The sequence below is a fragment of the Talpa europaea genome, assembly GCF_964194135.1.
Source record: "Talpa europaea genome assembly, chromosome: 1".
Taxonomy (NCBI): Eukaryota; Metazoa; Chordata; class Mammalia; order Eulipotyphla; family Talpidae; genus Talpa; species Talpa europaea.
The window spans coordinates 140204518-140219959 of NC_140073.1; the positions used below are offsets into that span (position 1 = coordinate 140204518).

The 15442-nt window shown below is 34.9% G+C and overlaps 1 protein-coding gene across 2 annotated transcripts in view; it reads left to right on the forward strand.

The window, feature by feature from the left end:
- The window catches only part of SPAG16 (sperm associated antigen 16), a gene marked incomplete at both ends in the record, with an annotated part of 714501 nt that overhangs the window by 106275 nt on the left and 592784 nt on the right, over positions 1-15442 (forward strand). For both annotated transcript variants that reach the window (XM_084253918.1, XM_084253919.1), the window contains one exon: positions 13392-13519. In XM_084253918.1, the coding sequence (XP_084110044.1) occupies positions 13392-13519 (128 nt within the window). The remainder of the gene's footprint in view (positions 1-13391; positions 13520-15442) is intronic.

Here is a 15442-nt window from a genome sequence, read left to right on the forward strand (position 1 = left end):
TAATTTTGACCACAAGATAAATAGTTGAAATCTTTGAAACACAGGTTATCTTGACTTATTGCTGCCTAGACTTTGATTTTGTAATGAATATATAGTAAATTTGGCATATGTGTGCATGGCTAGAAGTCAAAAGATAGAAATTGAATCAGAATATCTGAAAGGTATTATTAAAATATAAATATATAATGGCTTAAAAATCATATTTACAGAGCATTATTGTTGGCCATTATATATCAGTAGATGCATTTTTCAGAGTCACTAAATCTTTAACACTCTATCGTTCCATAGTCTGAAAATGAGTAATGTCTCTAGTCAGTCTTATGTAGGATTTACCACTTAGTGATTGAATTAGGGAAATAAAAGTGCTAACTAAGTCTGTGAACACCAATATAAATTATAAGGTTATTTTATAGCATTTCTGCCTCAGAGAAATATGTTTGTTCTGTCCTATGAGTGAAATATGAACAATGCTTTGATTTTTGGGAGGAACATTTGTTCACTAAATAGGCATTTGTAGAGTGTCTTTTAGGTATAGTATACTCTATTAGAGAAACAGAAGTGAGTAATATGCCATATTTGACTTTTAATAGCTCATACTTGAATGGAAGGGCTATGTAATGACACAATTACAATATTCTGTAGTAAGTACATTTCTCTATTAATAACAGGTGTGGCCCAAATAGAGCGGTACTATGACATGAAATATATTTAGGGGAGTGATGGAATATGAAGTTAGAGAGAAAAGCTGAGGTTATCCCCTTAACTGGCCTTGTAGGTCAATCACAGGACTTTAAACGTTATCCTGTGAATGATAGGAAGTCATAGAAGAATGATATATGATTATAAATGCCTTCTAATAACGCAATTTTGTTTGTGAGATTCTTTAAGCAAGGAGATGTGAGATACTGCAGTAACCTCTTGTGGAAAATGATGGATAACTATGCTAAGAAAGGAGCAAATAAGAGCAGAGAAGAGATGACTTTCAAAAACATGATTCAAGAAATACTAGAATGATGAAATTCAGGCTTGCAAGTGAACAATAATGCCATTAATTATAATCATGGCTTCAAAAAAATGAAACTGATTTGGGTGAGCAATAAGAAAAAAAGTGTGTTAAAACAGTGAGGCAGCTATGGAACATCCAGGTAGGGTTAAACAAGAAAATATACATTAGAGTAAGTCAGATATAGACAAAATTGGTATAGGATTAAATGTGAAATGAGGAAATAAAAGTACACTTGTGACCTCCGAGTAATAATACCTGGAAAGGGGAAAAAATTGTTGCCTAAAATCTGTCACAAATGAAACTTTGATAAATGATTAAAAATATTAAAATTTTAAATTCTAATAATTAAATTATGTATTGATAGTGAGTTCCACAGCAGATAAATAGGAGGCAGAGTCTTTTTTGTTGTACAAACTTTAAGATTTGCTTGTTATTTCAGATGCCTTATGGTACACAAGGCCAATTTTAAGAACTGATAGACATTTGGAATGGTATGGAATTCCTACAGTCAACGATAATATTTTACATCTAGCACAGGTCATACAACCTCATTATCTCTCATCTTAAGGAACTAGACAAAAATGAACAAATGAAACAAAAGTTAACTATCTTTCAACATTGGGCTTACAATCATATATTCACATTACATTTTCTCTATTGGTTGGAACTTACTGGCAACTGTAGCTTCAAGCAAGATGTGCTGGGCATTCCCCAGTCTTCTGTAATCATCACTTTTTCAATTTTATATTTATTGAAACTAATCTTCATGGCTCTGTTTTATTTTTTTCTTACAGTAGCGTTTAGAGAAAAGTTAATTTTATCTTGTATTCATGTCTACTAAAAAGGGAGAATGTGAGATAAAGAATGTTATGATACTGAGAAATGAAGGGGAATGTATTTCTATGTTGTAGAGAAAAATTTATGTATTAAATATATAAAAAACATATTTTCTGATAACTACCTAATTTATTTTAATTATCTTTCTGACGCCTGACTTTTGAATATCTGACCCTGCTCCACATGTCACACTCAAAGATTGTGACAGTCTTATTCAAGGATAAGAGGGATCATTGAAGCATGTGTTAACCAAAGGAAGATTAAATATTACAAAAGATAATATTAATGGATATTACCTTCAGTAATTCAGAGTGGATGTTCCTAATTTTCTATGGTGTCTCATAAAGTTATGTCAAAAAGCTAAAGAGATCATCTTTGGGAATATCCATCAACTATATAAGAGGGATATCATTTTAGGCTTAGACTTGAATTTATATCTGAAGATTTGAGGCAAACAGATGCCAATCAATTGGAGAAATATTAGTCATTTCTCCTTGGACACTAATGCAAATAGCTTTACCTTGTTACAAGTTTTGTATTACCTTTGAGGAATGGAAGCATATTACACCAGTGAGGAGAGATGCCAATAATTATCCATACTATCTATCCACGAAACTAATCAGAAAACACTTGGCATTTACTAGGAGTAATGCAAATAAATAGGTGAAAATATGAATTGTTGGTTTAGCAAATCTGTTGAAAGTAGGGCTACCATTTTCAAAAACTTCTTTGTTTATTGACTTCCATAAAGCATTGTTCAGTGCTGCCTCACTCCCTGATACTGACAGAAATGGCCATCTATGTCATCATTATGGTACACTTTGGGATTTTCATATGCCTTTTTTTATCTGTTTCTTCATTCCCTTTACCCTCAGTTTGAATATTTTTGAGTTTGTAATACTTTTGTGTAATTATAATAGTGTTAAAGAAAAGTTATAATTTATTGTCCACAATTATTTCATATGTAATACATAATACTTTTCAACTATTTGCATTATTGTATAGCAGTGTTAATCAAATTGAAAAATTGGGCCGTTTGATATTTTTATTAAATTACAATTATCAATTTAATGACATAAAGTCATGATAAGATAACTGAGCTAAGTGTTGGCAATTTCATTACAAAAATGCATGCTTTTTCTTTATTTTGGAAGTTCTTCAATTTTAAAATATATTGGGCAGTGAATGCAACTAGAAAAGTTATCCAATTCAGCAATTTCTAGCTGGATAGATATATCTTCAGGCAAATTTAACCTTTTATTTACTTGTTCTTGTTCTCTTTTTCATAGAGATTACACCATTGTTTATTTTAAATGAAAATTATAGTAGGATGGATATAATCTAAAAGTCATTGAAATTTCCACTTCTATTAACTTTAGCTTACATGCTGCTAAGTGAGGGGAATTCATAAGGACATAGAAAATCTTCCTTCATTTTCAAATGAAACTACTAGTAAAGATTGCCTTACTTTACAAACTGAAATAGATTATGTCCTTTACTGATAAATGTCCAATTCATTGATTTTTGTCATATTTCAACTAATTGCTTACATTTTCGTTTCAAATAAAATCTAAAAAGGTTTTATAACTACTGCCTTTCAATAATCTTTCAATAATGTACTGACCTGATTTTAAAATTGTTGTAAAATTGAACAACTACATTTTAATAGCTATGCATAGAACTACTGTATGAGTGACCTCATGAACTCCTTGAATCCTTCTGGGATTTTGATCAGCATCTACTTTTAGACTCATAGAGTCTATGGAGCCACTATGTTGACTCCAGAGAAACAGAAGGATAAGCAACCCAGCCATGTGCTCTTTTTGTCAGTAAGAGGACCTATGCCAGCTGGCTGCCTTCCAGAAATGTGTTTGATGATCAGAAACTACTGGGTATTTCTTGTCTTCCCAGAAAGGAAATAGTAGCCAAGGAAATGCAAATAAATTGAATAATTTTTCCCATTTATCAGAAAAGTTATAGGCAAGAGAAGGGTATATTCTTCATTCATTGCTTTCAGACACAATTTTATTAAGGCTGCCATTGTTGTGATGTTGTAATTAAAGAAGAATCATAGTATTATTGAAACAGTTAATTTACGTGGGGTTTACAATCAGCAGTAGGATATCTTGATTGGGTAATGAGTAGAGAAAATGATACTTCCCAAACTTTTCAGTATGTATGGTCCTGTCTGTACCAATTTGAAATTTGGGTATCTTTGTGCAGAAAAACTTATACTTCCTCTATTTTATGTGGACATTCATCTATGGTCATAAGTATTCTTTGTAAGTATAATTATTAAAGCTTAATAGTGTCCTATCACCAAGATGCATGGTATTCTATAATTCAATTAGCTAATCCATTTTCTTTTGAATTTAAGTGTTTCTAGTACTTAATAAAAAGTAATGGTTCATAGTTATCATTGTATTACATCCTAGCACATTGGTCTGAATATTTTCTTTCTATATAATTTTAGAAATTGATTTACTGATAGAAAGTATTGGGTAATTTTAAAAGCATTTTGATATATATTGCCCATTTTGTTTTTTTTTTTTTTTATTTTATAGAGGCATGTTTTTTTTATTTATTTTATTTGTTTGTTTGTTTTTTGTTTATACATGCACTGGGTACAGTCAGAAGCGTGGGAGGGTGAGAGAATTCACCAGAGCCAGAGCGGGGAGCAGAGCAGGCAGAAGGACCGAAGTGCACTGCTGAGGGGAGCAGCGGGCGGCAGGAAAGGTCTGCGCGCCATGTGGGACCCTCCTCAGGTGGCCGGAGAGCAGCCGGGGATCGAACTGGCGCCGCAGAGGCCGCAGGCAGCTTCGCAACCCAGCGCTCAACCGCTGCGCCACAGGGGAGGCCCATATTGCCCATTTTGTTTCTAGAAAGTTTGTATCACTTTTTATTATTACTTGCAGTATGAGTACCTTTTAATGCATCACACCAATTATGTTATTAAAATACACAATTAACTAATTTGCAAATGAATAACATCTCTTATTTTAAATTGTATTCATTTCATTATTAGTGAGATTGAATCTTTTTACATGTTTAGACTAATTAATGAAGACCTGTTTTATTTTGGTACATTTTTCTTCTAAAGAGTTTTAGGTTTTGATGATTGATTTTAAAATCTCATTATGTGCAATTATATTATTAATTTTACATACTTGGGTTTTCTGGAATTTTTTCCTTTTTTAACTTGGGGAGTTTAAATGATTTTATAACCAAATATAAATTTTTAAAATTCATGATTTCTTCCTTAATGCTGTGCTTCAAAGGGTTTCCATATTCCAAGATTACATAGATATTTACTTAAATGTCCTTTTTTGCTTCCTTTATGATTTTTTGCCATATTTGATTTTCTCTTCCTAAATAGTTAAACCAGTTTTCACAACTTTTACTGAACAGTTCATTTTGAGTCTTCTAAAGATTTCAGTCATCAAAAATGTGTACTTTTACCTCAATGAAAGCCAGCAGTGTGGGGATCTCACCAGAGACAAAGACCTGCATTAAAAATCACTGTGCTCCTAAGTGGAAGGCTATGCTGAACCTTATTAGCATAGATAAGATAATGTTCTTAATAGATTGTTGTGACATTTGGTCTATAGCAGATTAGAAACAGCAGGAAAGAGGGATCAAATAAAGGGCAGAAATAGCTGTCATTATCATAATTAGAAGACAAAAACTAAAAAGTATCAAAGTTGTGTTACTTGATGGTAGTGTTCATGATTTTTGAGCCAACAAGAAAAAAAAATTCTTACTTTTATTTTTATTTTTCAGAAGCCCATTTAAAAAAGAAAAAGTTTAGTACAACAGGCTTTGATGAAAGAACTTTGCAAAGCTGTATTTTGGAGCTGAGATTTGGAATCAAACAAACTTGGCTTTTAATTTGAGGTTCTTAACCTAACAAATCCATGACATTGGGAAAGGGATTAAATTATTTTAGTTTAGGGCCTCCCCAGTGGCGCAGTGGGTTGAGTGCAGTGCTATGAAGTTGTCCACAGCCTCTGCAGTGTGGGTTCGATTCCTGGCTGGCCACATGGCATGGCAGACCTCTCCTGTCTCCTGTCTCGCCCTGTCTCGCCCCGCTGCACCCCTCAGCAGTGTTTTTGGTCTGTCTGCCTGTTCTGCTCCCTGCTTTGTCTCTGGTGAATTTTCTCACCCTCCTGAGCTCTGGCCTGTACCCCAGTTCTTGTATAAATAAATAAATCTTTAAAAAATTATTTTAGCTTAAACTGGTGCTTAAAATAGTAATTCCTTTCATGTAAGATCTAAGAGAAAGCATAAAGCTTATTATCATTCCCTATGTTTTTAACTAAAGCAAATCTTTGATCTCTCTTCTTACTTTATGGCACAAATAAGGGTTTTAGCTCAGAAATATACTTCAACAATGTAATGAATTAGAGGAGTTTCCAAGTGATAGTTTATTGATTGTATGGTTTGTTTTTGTTTGTCTTTTTGCTTCAACATAAACGATATAGGTCAAAATAAAGACTGACTCAGTGACAGCTTTAAAATACATTAAAGGTACTTTGCTTAATGTAATCATATATCATAGACACTTTAAAGCATAATTAGGTATTTAACAATATTAGATAAAAAATGCTTAAATACATGTGGAAACCTCATTTAGCAAGTAAAATTCTCTTCCTACATCTAAGATAACAACAGTGCAAACAAACATAAAGGTCATGAAATTGAACACATATATAAATAAGCAAGGAAGACTTTCCCTGACTCATTATCATTGTCATACTTACACTGTTAATGTCAATTAGTTCAATCAAGTCTTGCTGATAATGTCAGCTGTCAGTTATTCCAGGTGTTGATATGTGAAGCTTGTCAACAAGCAGTAGACCACTTGAGTGATGTAGGAAATAATGAGGGCACAGAATTCTGAAGAAAATTTCTCCATTTCTGGTAAATTCTCCCTGTGTGAGTATTTAAAACAAGGAGAGAAAAAAGACCTTGAATCTATTTTAATGTGGTGTTTATTAAAATTTATCTTAAGAGATTTGAATTTTAGCTTTGTATTAAAAAAAAACTAATGAAAATGATCTGTGATTAATCATTGGTCATTATAAACAACATTAGTTGCTGTAAGAGATAACCCCCCCAAGTCCCAAGCGTTTTTACAGTACAGGTTCATTTTTAATTTGTGGGTAATGTAACTCTTCTATGTGATTCTCCTCCATTCTATGACTTAAGAATATGGCACCCATCTGATAGTTACACTGTTTGGGACATAGTCCAAAGTTGTTGTGTCCTGGGAAGAGAAATGGTGAACCATGCTGGAATCTTTAAAGGTCAGGACTGCAAGTGACTTATACAATATCACTTATATTCACGTCCTGTTCTTCAGAAACCCAATCATTTTAACTCAGTTTAAGTACAAGAGAGATTGGAAAATGTAAGAGAGTTCTAGAGGGTTTCTGCTAGACCTACTGAACTTGTTTATTTCAAAGTAATTTAAAGCTAGGTTTTTAATGATAGTGTGTCCAGTTAAGATATGAAGATGTGGTCTGTATACACAGTGGAATACTATTCAGAAAAGATAAACTCATGCCATTTGCAACAGCATGGATGGAACTGGAATGGATTATGCTAAGCAAAGTAATTCAGAAAGAGACAAACACCAGATGGCATCACTTATATTTGGAATACAGAGAAACCAGACAAAGGGTCAGATAAAGAAAACCTCAAAAACTAGCCCATGAAAGCAGACTGTAGAACTGAGACATTTAGAGGGAGAGGGGAAGAAGGAGAGGTGAACTCAAAATGGGAAGGGAGCACTATGGACTATGGTGGTGAACTATGTGTGCTTTGGTACTGGGAGCACTGGAAGGGGTGTTGGTGGGGGGAAATCCTGCACTTCCAAAATACAAACAACAATGTAAACCAACACTAACGCATTAAAAAAGAATTAAAAAAAGATATGATTTGAAAATACTAGCTACAAATGAACAGCACTTAATATGTATTGGACTAGTTTTCTTACAGAGATTATTTGAAAACTTAAGGGAAAAAATACATACACATGGTAAAATACTCAAATAGTAAAGAAAGATACAACACACAAAGAAATTATTTCTCTTCCTTATAAGCTTACCTCCTTTTTCTATGCCCATTGATAACCAGTCAGTATTCTCTCTAAAAATGTGTGTTTTGTGCATATATTAGCACTTTACCTAAGTAGATCCTTTTCAAAGAGCAAATTAAAAATATCTATCAAAACAAAAATTGTCTTGGCAATTTCACAGTGAGGCATTTGCCTTGTAGCTAGTCCTGAAAGTTTCACCAAGTTACACAGGTTTTGTTATTTCTTCACATTATTTATTCTTTGTATTTCTACTCTAGCTTTTCTTAGTGATGTGCTTTTTCACTGTATACTATTCCTTTATGAGACCATGAATCCTTGAAGTGAAAGGAGAATATATTCTACTTAAATTTGTGGTCTTACAACTAACATAATACCTGGCATAGAATAAATGCTCAAAGGTAGAGTGAAGGCCTGACTGAAAAAATTTGAATGTCAGACTCAAAATTGGCCTGAAAGCAAAGAAAGAGATAGAGGAGCAGATGAGAGTTCAATGGCTTGGGTCCATAGTCTAGGAAAAACCTCAGTATCCAAGGAGACTCATGCCAAAGAAAGCCTAATAGACATTATATCAATAGTTTGTTTTTTCCACAAGGTGAAATACAGGGGATGCCTCACTGATTTATCACTGAAATGGAGAGAGATGTATCTGTGAGATCTTTTATCCTTTGGATATAAACAGCAAGACTGTATTTAATACTGGCGGGCTAATAAAACAAGAATTCCTTATATCATTATTACTGGGGCAGATTTACATAGCCAGTAGTTAAATGGATATGGGATTGCAATTCTGATAGGTAGGATCATAGTAAACTCATCTTTTCTAACCCAAAATAATATTAAATCTGGAATTTGATTAGGTATAATATTTTGTAATAAATATAGTATGAAATAATTCATAATGAATTTACTAATTGGTTGAAATTAACATATGCCACTAATTGCAGAGACATAATAGTATCCACAGAAATAGCTAGTATTTATTGAGCATTTGTTATGGGCCAAGCATGTGATGAAAGATTATTTCACTTAATCCTCATGGCAGCCTATGAATCACATATGATTTTTGTTGTGTCTTCCAGATGGGGAAATATGGCTTAGAAATTTTGTGAAATATGTCATCCATCTAGGTTCACGTGCTAGTATGCAGTAGTGATTACTTTGGAGAAAGGATTTTCAATCTTGACTTTTATTTCACATGGAAAATTTTAATATAAATACCAGTGCCAGAGTAAATACTCAAACATTATTACTTACTTGATTTGGGATTGCGGTCCATAGTACTAGTATATTTAAAAAACCATCTGGTGATCTTAATATATAGTTGGGTTGAAAACCACTGACAATAAAGGTGCATTGCTCTCCAGTTGTAATATGTCATTCTGAAGAAATGATAATGGGTATGTAGTTTGAAAAAAATAGTTTTAAGATATGGCCATTCTTTCCTGAAATGTTTCCATGTACAGAGTGGATAATATACAGGGTCTTAAGTTTTGCCTCTGCAAGTACATCTAGGTTTAGATAGGATTGCTGTGACTAGGCCTGTGCTGTTCCTCTTGTGAATCTTTAGCTAGGTGTTAAGGTATTTTTATATTGCTGATACTCTGTTTAGTTACACCAAATATGCTCTAGTTGATTAGGTTTTTTATTAAACCTAGCTGATTAGGTTTTGTGAATTGTCTTACTGTATTAGTGTTAACTAATGATTGCTTTATAAAAATTGCTGTACATAATAAGGTTATGGTTCTAGTTATTTCAATGTAGTCAAATAATTCTATAATATCTATGATATTAGATTCTGATCCACTTTGCTGTATTTTCCAACACAGTAATTTACCATTCCTCCATTTCCAGCCAAGCAACATTATTAAAGTGAAATATTATCATAGCAATGGAAAAACGGTCAAAAGGAAAAATATGCAATTCGGAAAAAATGGAAGTACAAAAAAGTTTAACCAACCAAGTCAATTAATTTAAAAAATGTCAATGAGACAGTTTTATATATAAATTAGCAAGATTTTTCTTTCCTTAGATGTTTTACCTTATGGATACAGTATGATGGTTATTGTTCATGGTGTCCTCAGGGTAAAAGGCAAGCTCTGAAGGGAGGGAAGTTTTTCTTTATTGTTAAGTGATGAAAGAGCTAAAACCTGTGCCTGTCATAAAATAGATACTCAACTGTTTCAAAGGAAACAGTTGCTGGATGTATTATTTTAAGTATATGTGTATGTGGGCACTAACAAAGATCTTGCACACAGTACCATAGGACTGGCAGGTGTATAAATTCACATAACATTTTTGAAGAGGTGCCTGTGAAGAGGCATTTTATTTATTGTTAAATGCTTATTTTTGAAACATTCATTTACACTTCTAGAAATGTGCTTTAAGAATATAACCAGTAAAGGACAGATTTATAGATAGAAAGTTATATCCATAGCACTGAAAATATAGGGGAAACAAAAGTAGCTGAATGTGGGTGTGCTGGACTTAAACGGCCACCATTTTGGTTAAGTGCAGTCTGCCCTCCAATAAAAGGTCAGAACAGCCCCAGCCCGGTCAGTTATATGACCTTAAAGAATGTAGGATATCAGACTCTTCAATGCTCCTTTCAAATTAAGCAAGAAAAGAGTGCTGAAAACCCTGGGATAATGCACATACATCACTAGGTGTGACCAAGAACACCTGGGGTGGGGGGGCATTGACTAATGTGTAACCATGCACCCCAGAGACTGATCAGTTCCTTTTGGATAAGGTTGGAACCATGTCTGGGGACCCAGGGTATAACTTCGATTACAACACTGGGTCAGATAATAAAAATATCTCGTCAGCAGACTTATGTCCCCTTGAAGCCTTAAATGAGATAAGCACATTTTCAGTTTCACCACCCTTTTTCTCTTTTTTTTTTCCTGCACTTTGTAACTGATGCTGTGATTATTCTGTCGATAAAAAGGCCAGGATCTTGTTTGTTCAGCAGCATCCCACATTGTGTAGCCTGCTCCACGACTCTTGTTTTCTTTATTAGTGTGGTGTTGCTGATGCAACAGCTGAGTGCCAAATAAAATATGTGGCAATTATCATACTTTTAACCAGACTCAACAATGTTAAAATGAAGTAACTTGATGTTAAATGAAAAATGGAGGATCATTAGTAGAATATGGTTCCAATTGGTAAAAATTGAGAATGAGAAATTAACCAAAGTATTAATGGTAATTATGCCTGGGTGCTGAAAGTAAGATTGTTTTTACATTTTTTGTAGTATTATGAATATATTTATACCCACACACTTATTACCTTGTTAATCAGAAAAAAGCTTCACTTATGAAAATTGGGCTTGTAATTTTCCAGGTTTGAGGCTGTAGGATAAGTGAAAAAGTATCAGGCTTTTCTGCCCTCCCGCCATTAGGATTGATGATGGATCCTTGAGGTCCTGAACGCATGCCTGATGGTGGGCACCTGGAGTAGGGTGTGGGCCTATGTAGAAGGGATTCACCTGGGCTAAGACTGGGCTTATAAGGGTGGCGTCACGGGGATGCCAGCAGAACCACGAGAAGAGCAGAGAAGCAGAGATCACCAGAGACCACAAGAGAATGCTGGAGAACCCAGATAGAGTGAAGACTTGTTGGGGGCTGGGAGGCCTGCCAGCCTCCTGGCCCCCTAGCACCCCTACCTGCTGTGTACCTGGTAAATCCCAATAAAAGCCTGAAAAGCCACCAAGGGCCCCAGGACTCTCTCCTCCTTTACCCTGTCTGCTCGGGTCATAAAGATCCTGCTCCATGTCCTCCTGACATTACAGAGGCTTAAGAATCCATTGTAACCAACTAAGGAGAAGAATTTTTATGTGCTTTGTTCATTGACGGATTCTTCATACCTAGAGTAAGGTTTGGGATGTAGTAGCACTTAAAAGTATATTTGAATAAATGAATGATTGCACAAATGATTGTTATGTTACTGTCTCTAAAATTCCTTTTCTACTGTTAGTTTTAAGATCATCGGTGAATTTCTTTTGGAGTTAAGCAATTGTTTTGTCCATTATTAAATATTAAGTACCTACTCATAAAGTCTTTCCACTGAGGAGAGACAAATATTCTCATAAACTACAAATAGTCTTTGGTCATGTTTTCTTCCTGGGGAGACAGGTGACCAACACGTGGATTCTAATGTGGATTCTAATGTATGTGAGATTTAAAATGATTACACCTGAGGGGGTGGGGGAAGCAAATAATGTTTAAAAATGAACAATGATGTAAAAAATAAAAAATAAAAAAATGATTATGACAAATAGTTTAGCTTCAGTAATCACCTTTAAATTAGATTTAAAGAAGAAAACCATAAGTAATCAATTAACAAGCAGCTATATTCAAGAAAAATGTTTTTATTCTACCACTGATGGAAGGCAAAAGAAGTATCAGAAAAACTAGACAGAGAAAAAAGAATAATCACACACTTTGTTGATAATTTGTAAAAAGGACAGTTATTGAAAGAGAGCGATTGACAAGTGTAGGGTAAGGTAAAAGGTATCAGGCTTTTCTTGCCCTCCCACCATCAGGATAGATGAGGGAACCCTGTGATCCTGAATGCATGCCTGATGGCGGGCACCTGAAGTGGGTCCACCTGTGCTAAGAATGTGCTTTTAAGGGCGGCGTCACAGGGACGCCAGAAGCCGAGAAAGCAGCAGCGGAAGCCGAAAGAGAAGCCGAAAGAGAAGAAGCCCGAAGCAGAAGCAGAGAACGCCAGAGAGCCCAGATAGAGTGAAGACTTGCAGGGGGCTGGGAGGCCTGCCAGCAACCCTGCCTACCATATGCCTGGTGAACCCCATTAAAAGACCTGCAAAAAACCACTGAGGACTCTGACTCCTCCTTTACCCCGTCTGCATGGGATCCTAGAAAACCTGCTCAGTGTCCAGTTCCTGCCCCTACAACAAGTACTGTATTGTGCTTACTGTGATTTAAAGGGGATGTTTAAAAATTTTTTTTTTAAAGATTTATTTCTTTATACAAGCACTGGGTACAGTCAGAAGCACGGGAGGGTGAGAGAATTCACCAGAGGCAGAGCGGGGAGCAGAGCAGGCAGAAGGACCAAAGTACACTGCTGAGGGGAGCAGCGGGCGGCAGGAGAGGTCTGCGCGCCATGTGGGACCCTCCTCTGGTGGCCGGGGAGCAGCCGGGGATTGAACCGGCGCTGCAGAGGCTGTCGGCAGCTTCGCAACCAATTGCTCAACCGCTGTGCCACCAGGGAGGCCCCCCCTAAAAATTATTTTTTTTTTACCATGTAGCATACATCTTTGATTAATGCTTTATTTAAAAATTTACCTTTTTGGGTGTATTTTCACAAAACTAAAAGAGGAAATGATGGTCTTAATGTAAGTCTTAGGGGGAATATAACATTTATGCTGCAGTTATTACAATGCATACAGTGACTTTACACCGAACTTGTGCTTTGTTTTTTCTCTAGGATTCAGAATTCCCCATTGATACAAAACCAAATTCAAACTTGTACTCATGCAAAGAAAACAGTTGCCCAGCAAAATTTGACTACAAGCTGAACGACATATTTAGACTTCATGAACTTCCAGTGAGCTGGTAGGATTCTTGATGTGTTATTAATGGCTGTGAGCATTTATTTTCATGTTTAAATTATGGTGTTCTTATCGTCATTCATGGTCGAAGTGGTTTGCACTTAGCCTGTTTCCAAATTGCTACTCCTAGCAGTGAAACAATCTGCTTACGGCTGCTGCAGGAATCTTAAAACTAATTGGTGTAGGCACTTGGTGGCAGTACAGACTAAGTGCACTGTTTTATTTATAGTAGAGGTCACCCTTTTGACTTAAAATGCATAAATCAGTTTTAGAAATGTTTGTAGGATTTATTGTAAATGTAGGATCACAGCAACTATGCATTTGACTGGTTTACTTCACTTACAACTTTACCAATGTGTGCTTTCATCTGTTTAATTTGGTTTGAGAACATAGTTTTGTGGCCCCTAATCACATCCGTTTAAAGATAAAATGTATGATGCAGTATTTATTAAAATGCATCAATGTGGATTTTACGAAAATGTGGATTTTACTAATCCACATATTTAAATTTATAAGGAAACATTTAAATTTATAAGGAAACATTTAAAATTCCATAAAATTTACACTATTACTCAGTTTTTGAAATGAAATTTCTCTAGAGAGCCTGTGGATGCACCTTCTATAATAAACTTCTGAGGTATATTAGAATTTTTGTAAGTGGTCAGCTTGTGTAAATTGTCATGGATATATCATTTTGAGTACAGCTTAGGTAAATATTATTTCTTAATATTTGTTCATATGATCACAGGTTTATGTCATTGATCTTCAAGAATTCTAAGATTTTTATAAAAGTAAATGGCAAACATATATGCTCTCCTTATACAGAATGAAGACAAATTTCTCACAATAGGATGTTAGCCAACTCTAGCAACTACATAGGTTTTCCTGTGATGTTTTTTTTTAATCTTGCAAGGAACCCTCTGTTATTGATGACTGTTTTTGTAGTTTACTTTCTAAATCCTATTTAACTATTTTCATGTAGTAAGGAAATGTCATGATACATTGCTTAAGAGCACTGCAGATATGATCTTCTCTGTCAGGACCAAAACCAGTAGATTAATGAATGGAAAAGGTCTATTAATGAAGGGAAACATAAAAATGATATATTCATATCTTAAGTATTCTATTTCAACCTAAAGCAGAGCATTTGTATTCACGTGTCAGTCTTTTGATGTAAGGTCACTTTGATTAAGTGACTGTTGATTGGAGTTATACACCATCTTGCTTACACAAGTGATACCAGTAATGTGTCATCTAAAATTTCAATTTTGTAATTTTCTTAAACTGACACAAGAACTTCAGACACTCGGGAGACGATCTTCCTACCTTTCCATGCCATTAACTTAATTTTCATTGACAGCAATTTTCCTTACCACACATATTTTATCAACTTCATTAATCTTTTAATTACATTATAATAGCAAACACAAATGACTTATTAGGAGGTTGAGGACCCAATTCCTTTGTGTGTGGAGGTTGAGGACCCAATTCCTTTGTGTGTAATGGTGGACCTTGGCTGGAAGGAGTAGCCTGTGTTGTTCCGCTTGTTCTGGTGAGAGCTTTGAGCAGTCACGGTGCAGTGAGCACGGCTAACATGTTTTATAGGAGAGATTGGAAACTTTTGGTCAACTCAAAGATAAAGTGGAGGCTAAGAAAAGGTTTTTTAAATGAAAATGTGGAGAAGACAAAGAGGGAAATACTTAACTCTGTCAAGAAGAAAATCTGGATTTTTAAGCTTAATTTATTTGCAGCATTTGGAATATAAGTTGCCCTGCTAACTACTACTGCAATCCAAGGAATAATTCATCTGTCACAGTCTGCACTAGATAGCCCGTTAGAAGACAAGGCTCGAGTACAATGAGTTAGGCAGTAAGTAGTGAATCACTAGTAGACAGGATAAACTCTAATCTTCTAGAGTTACATGCCT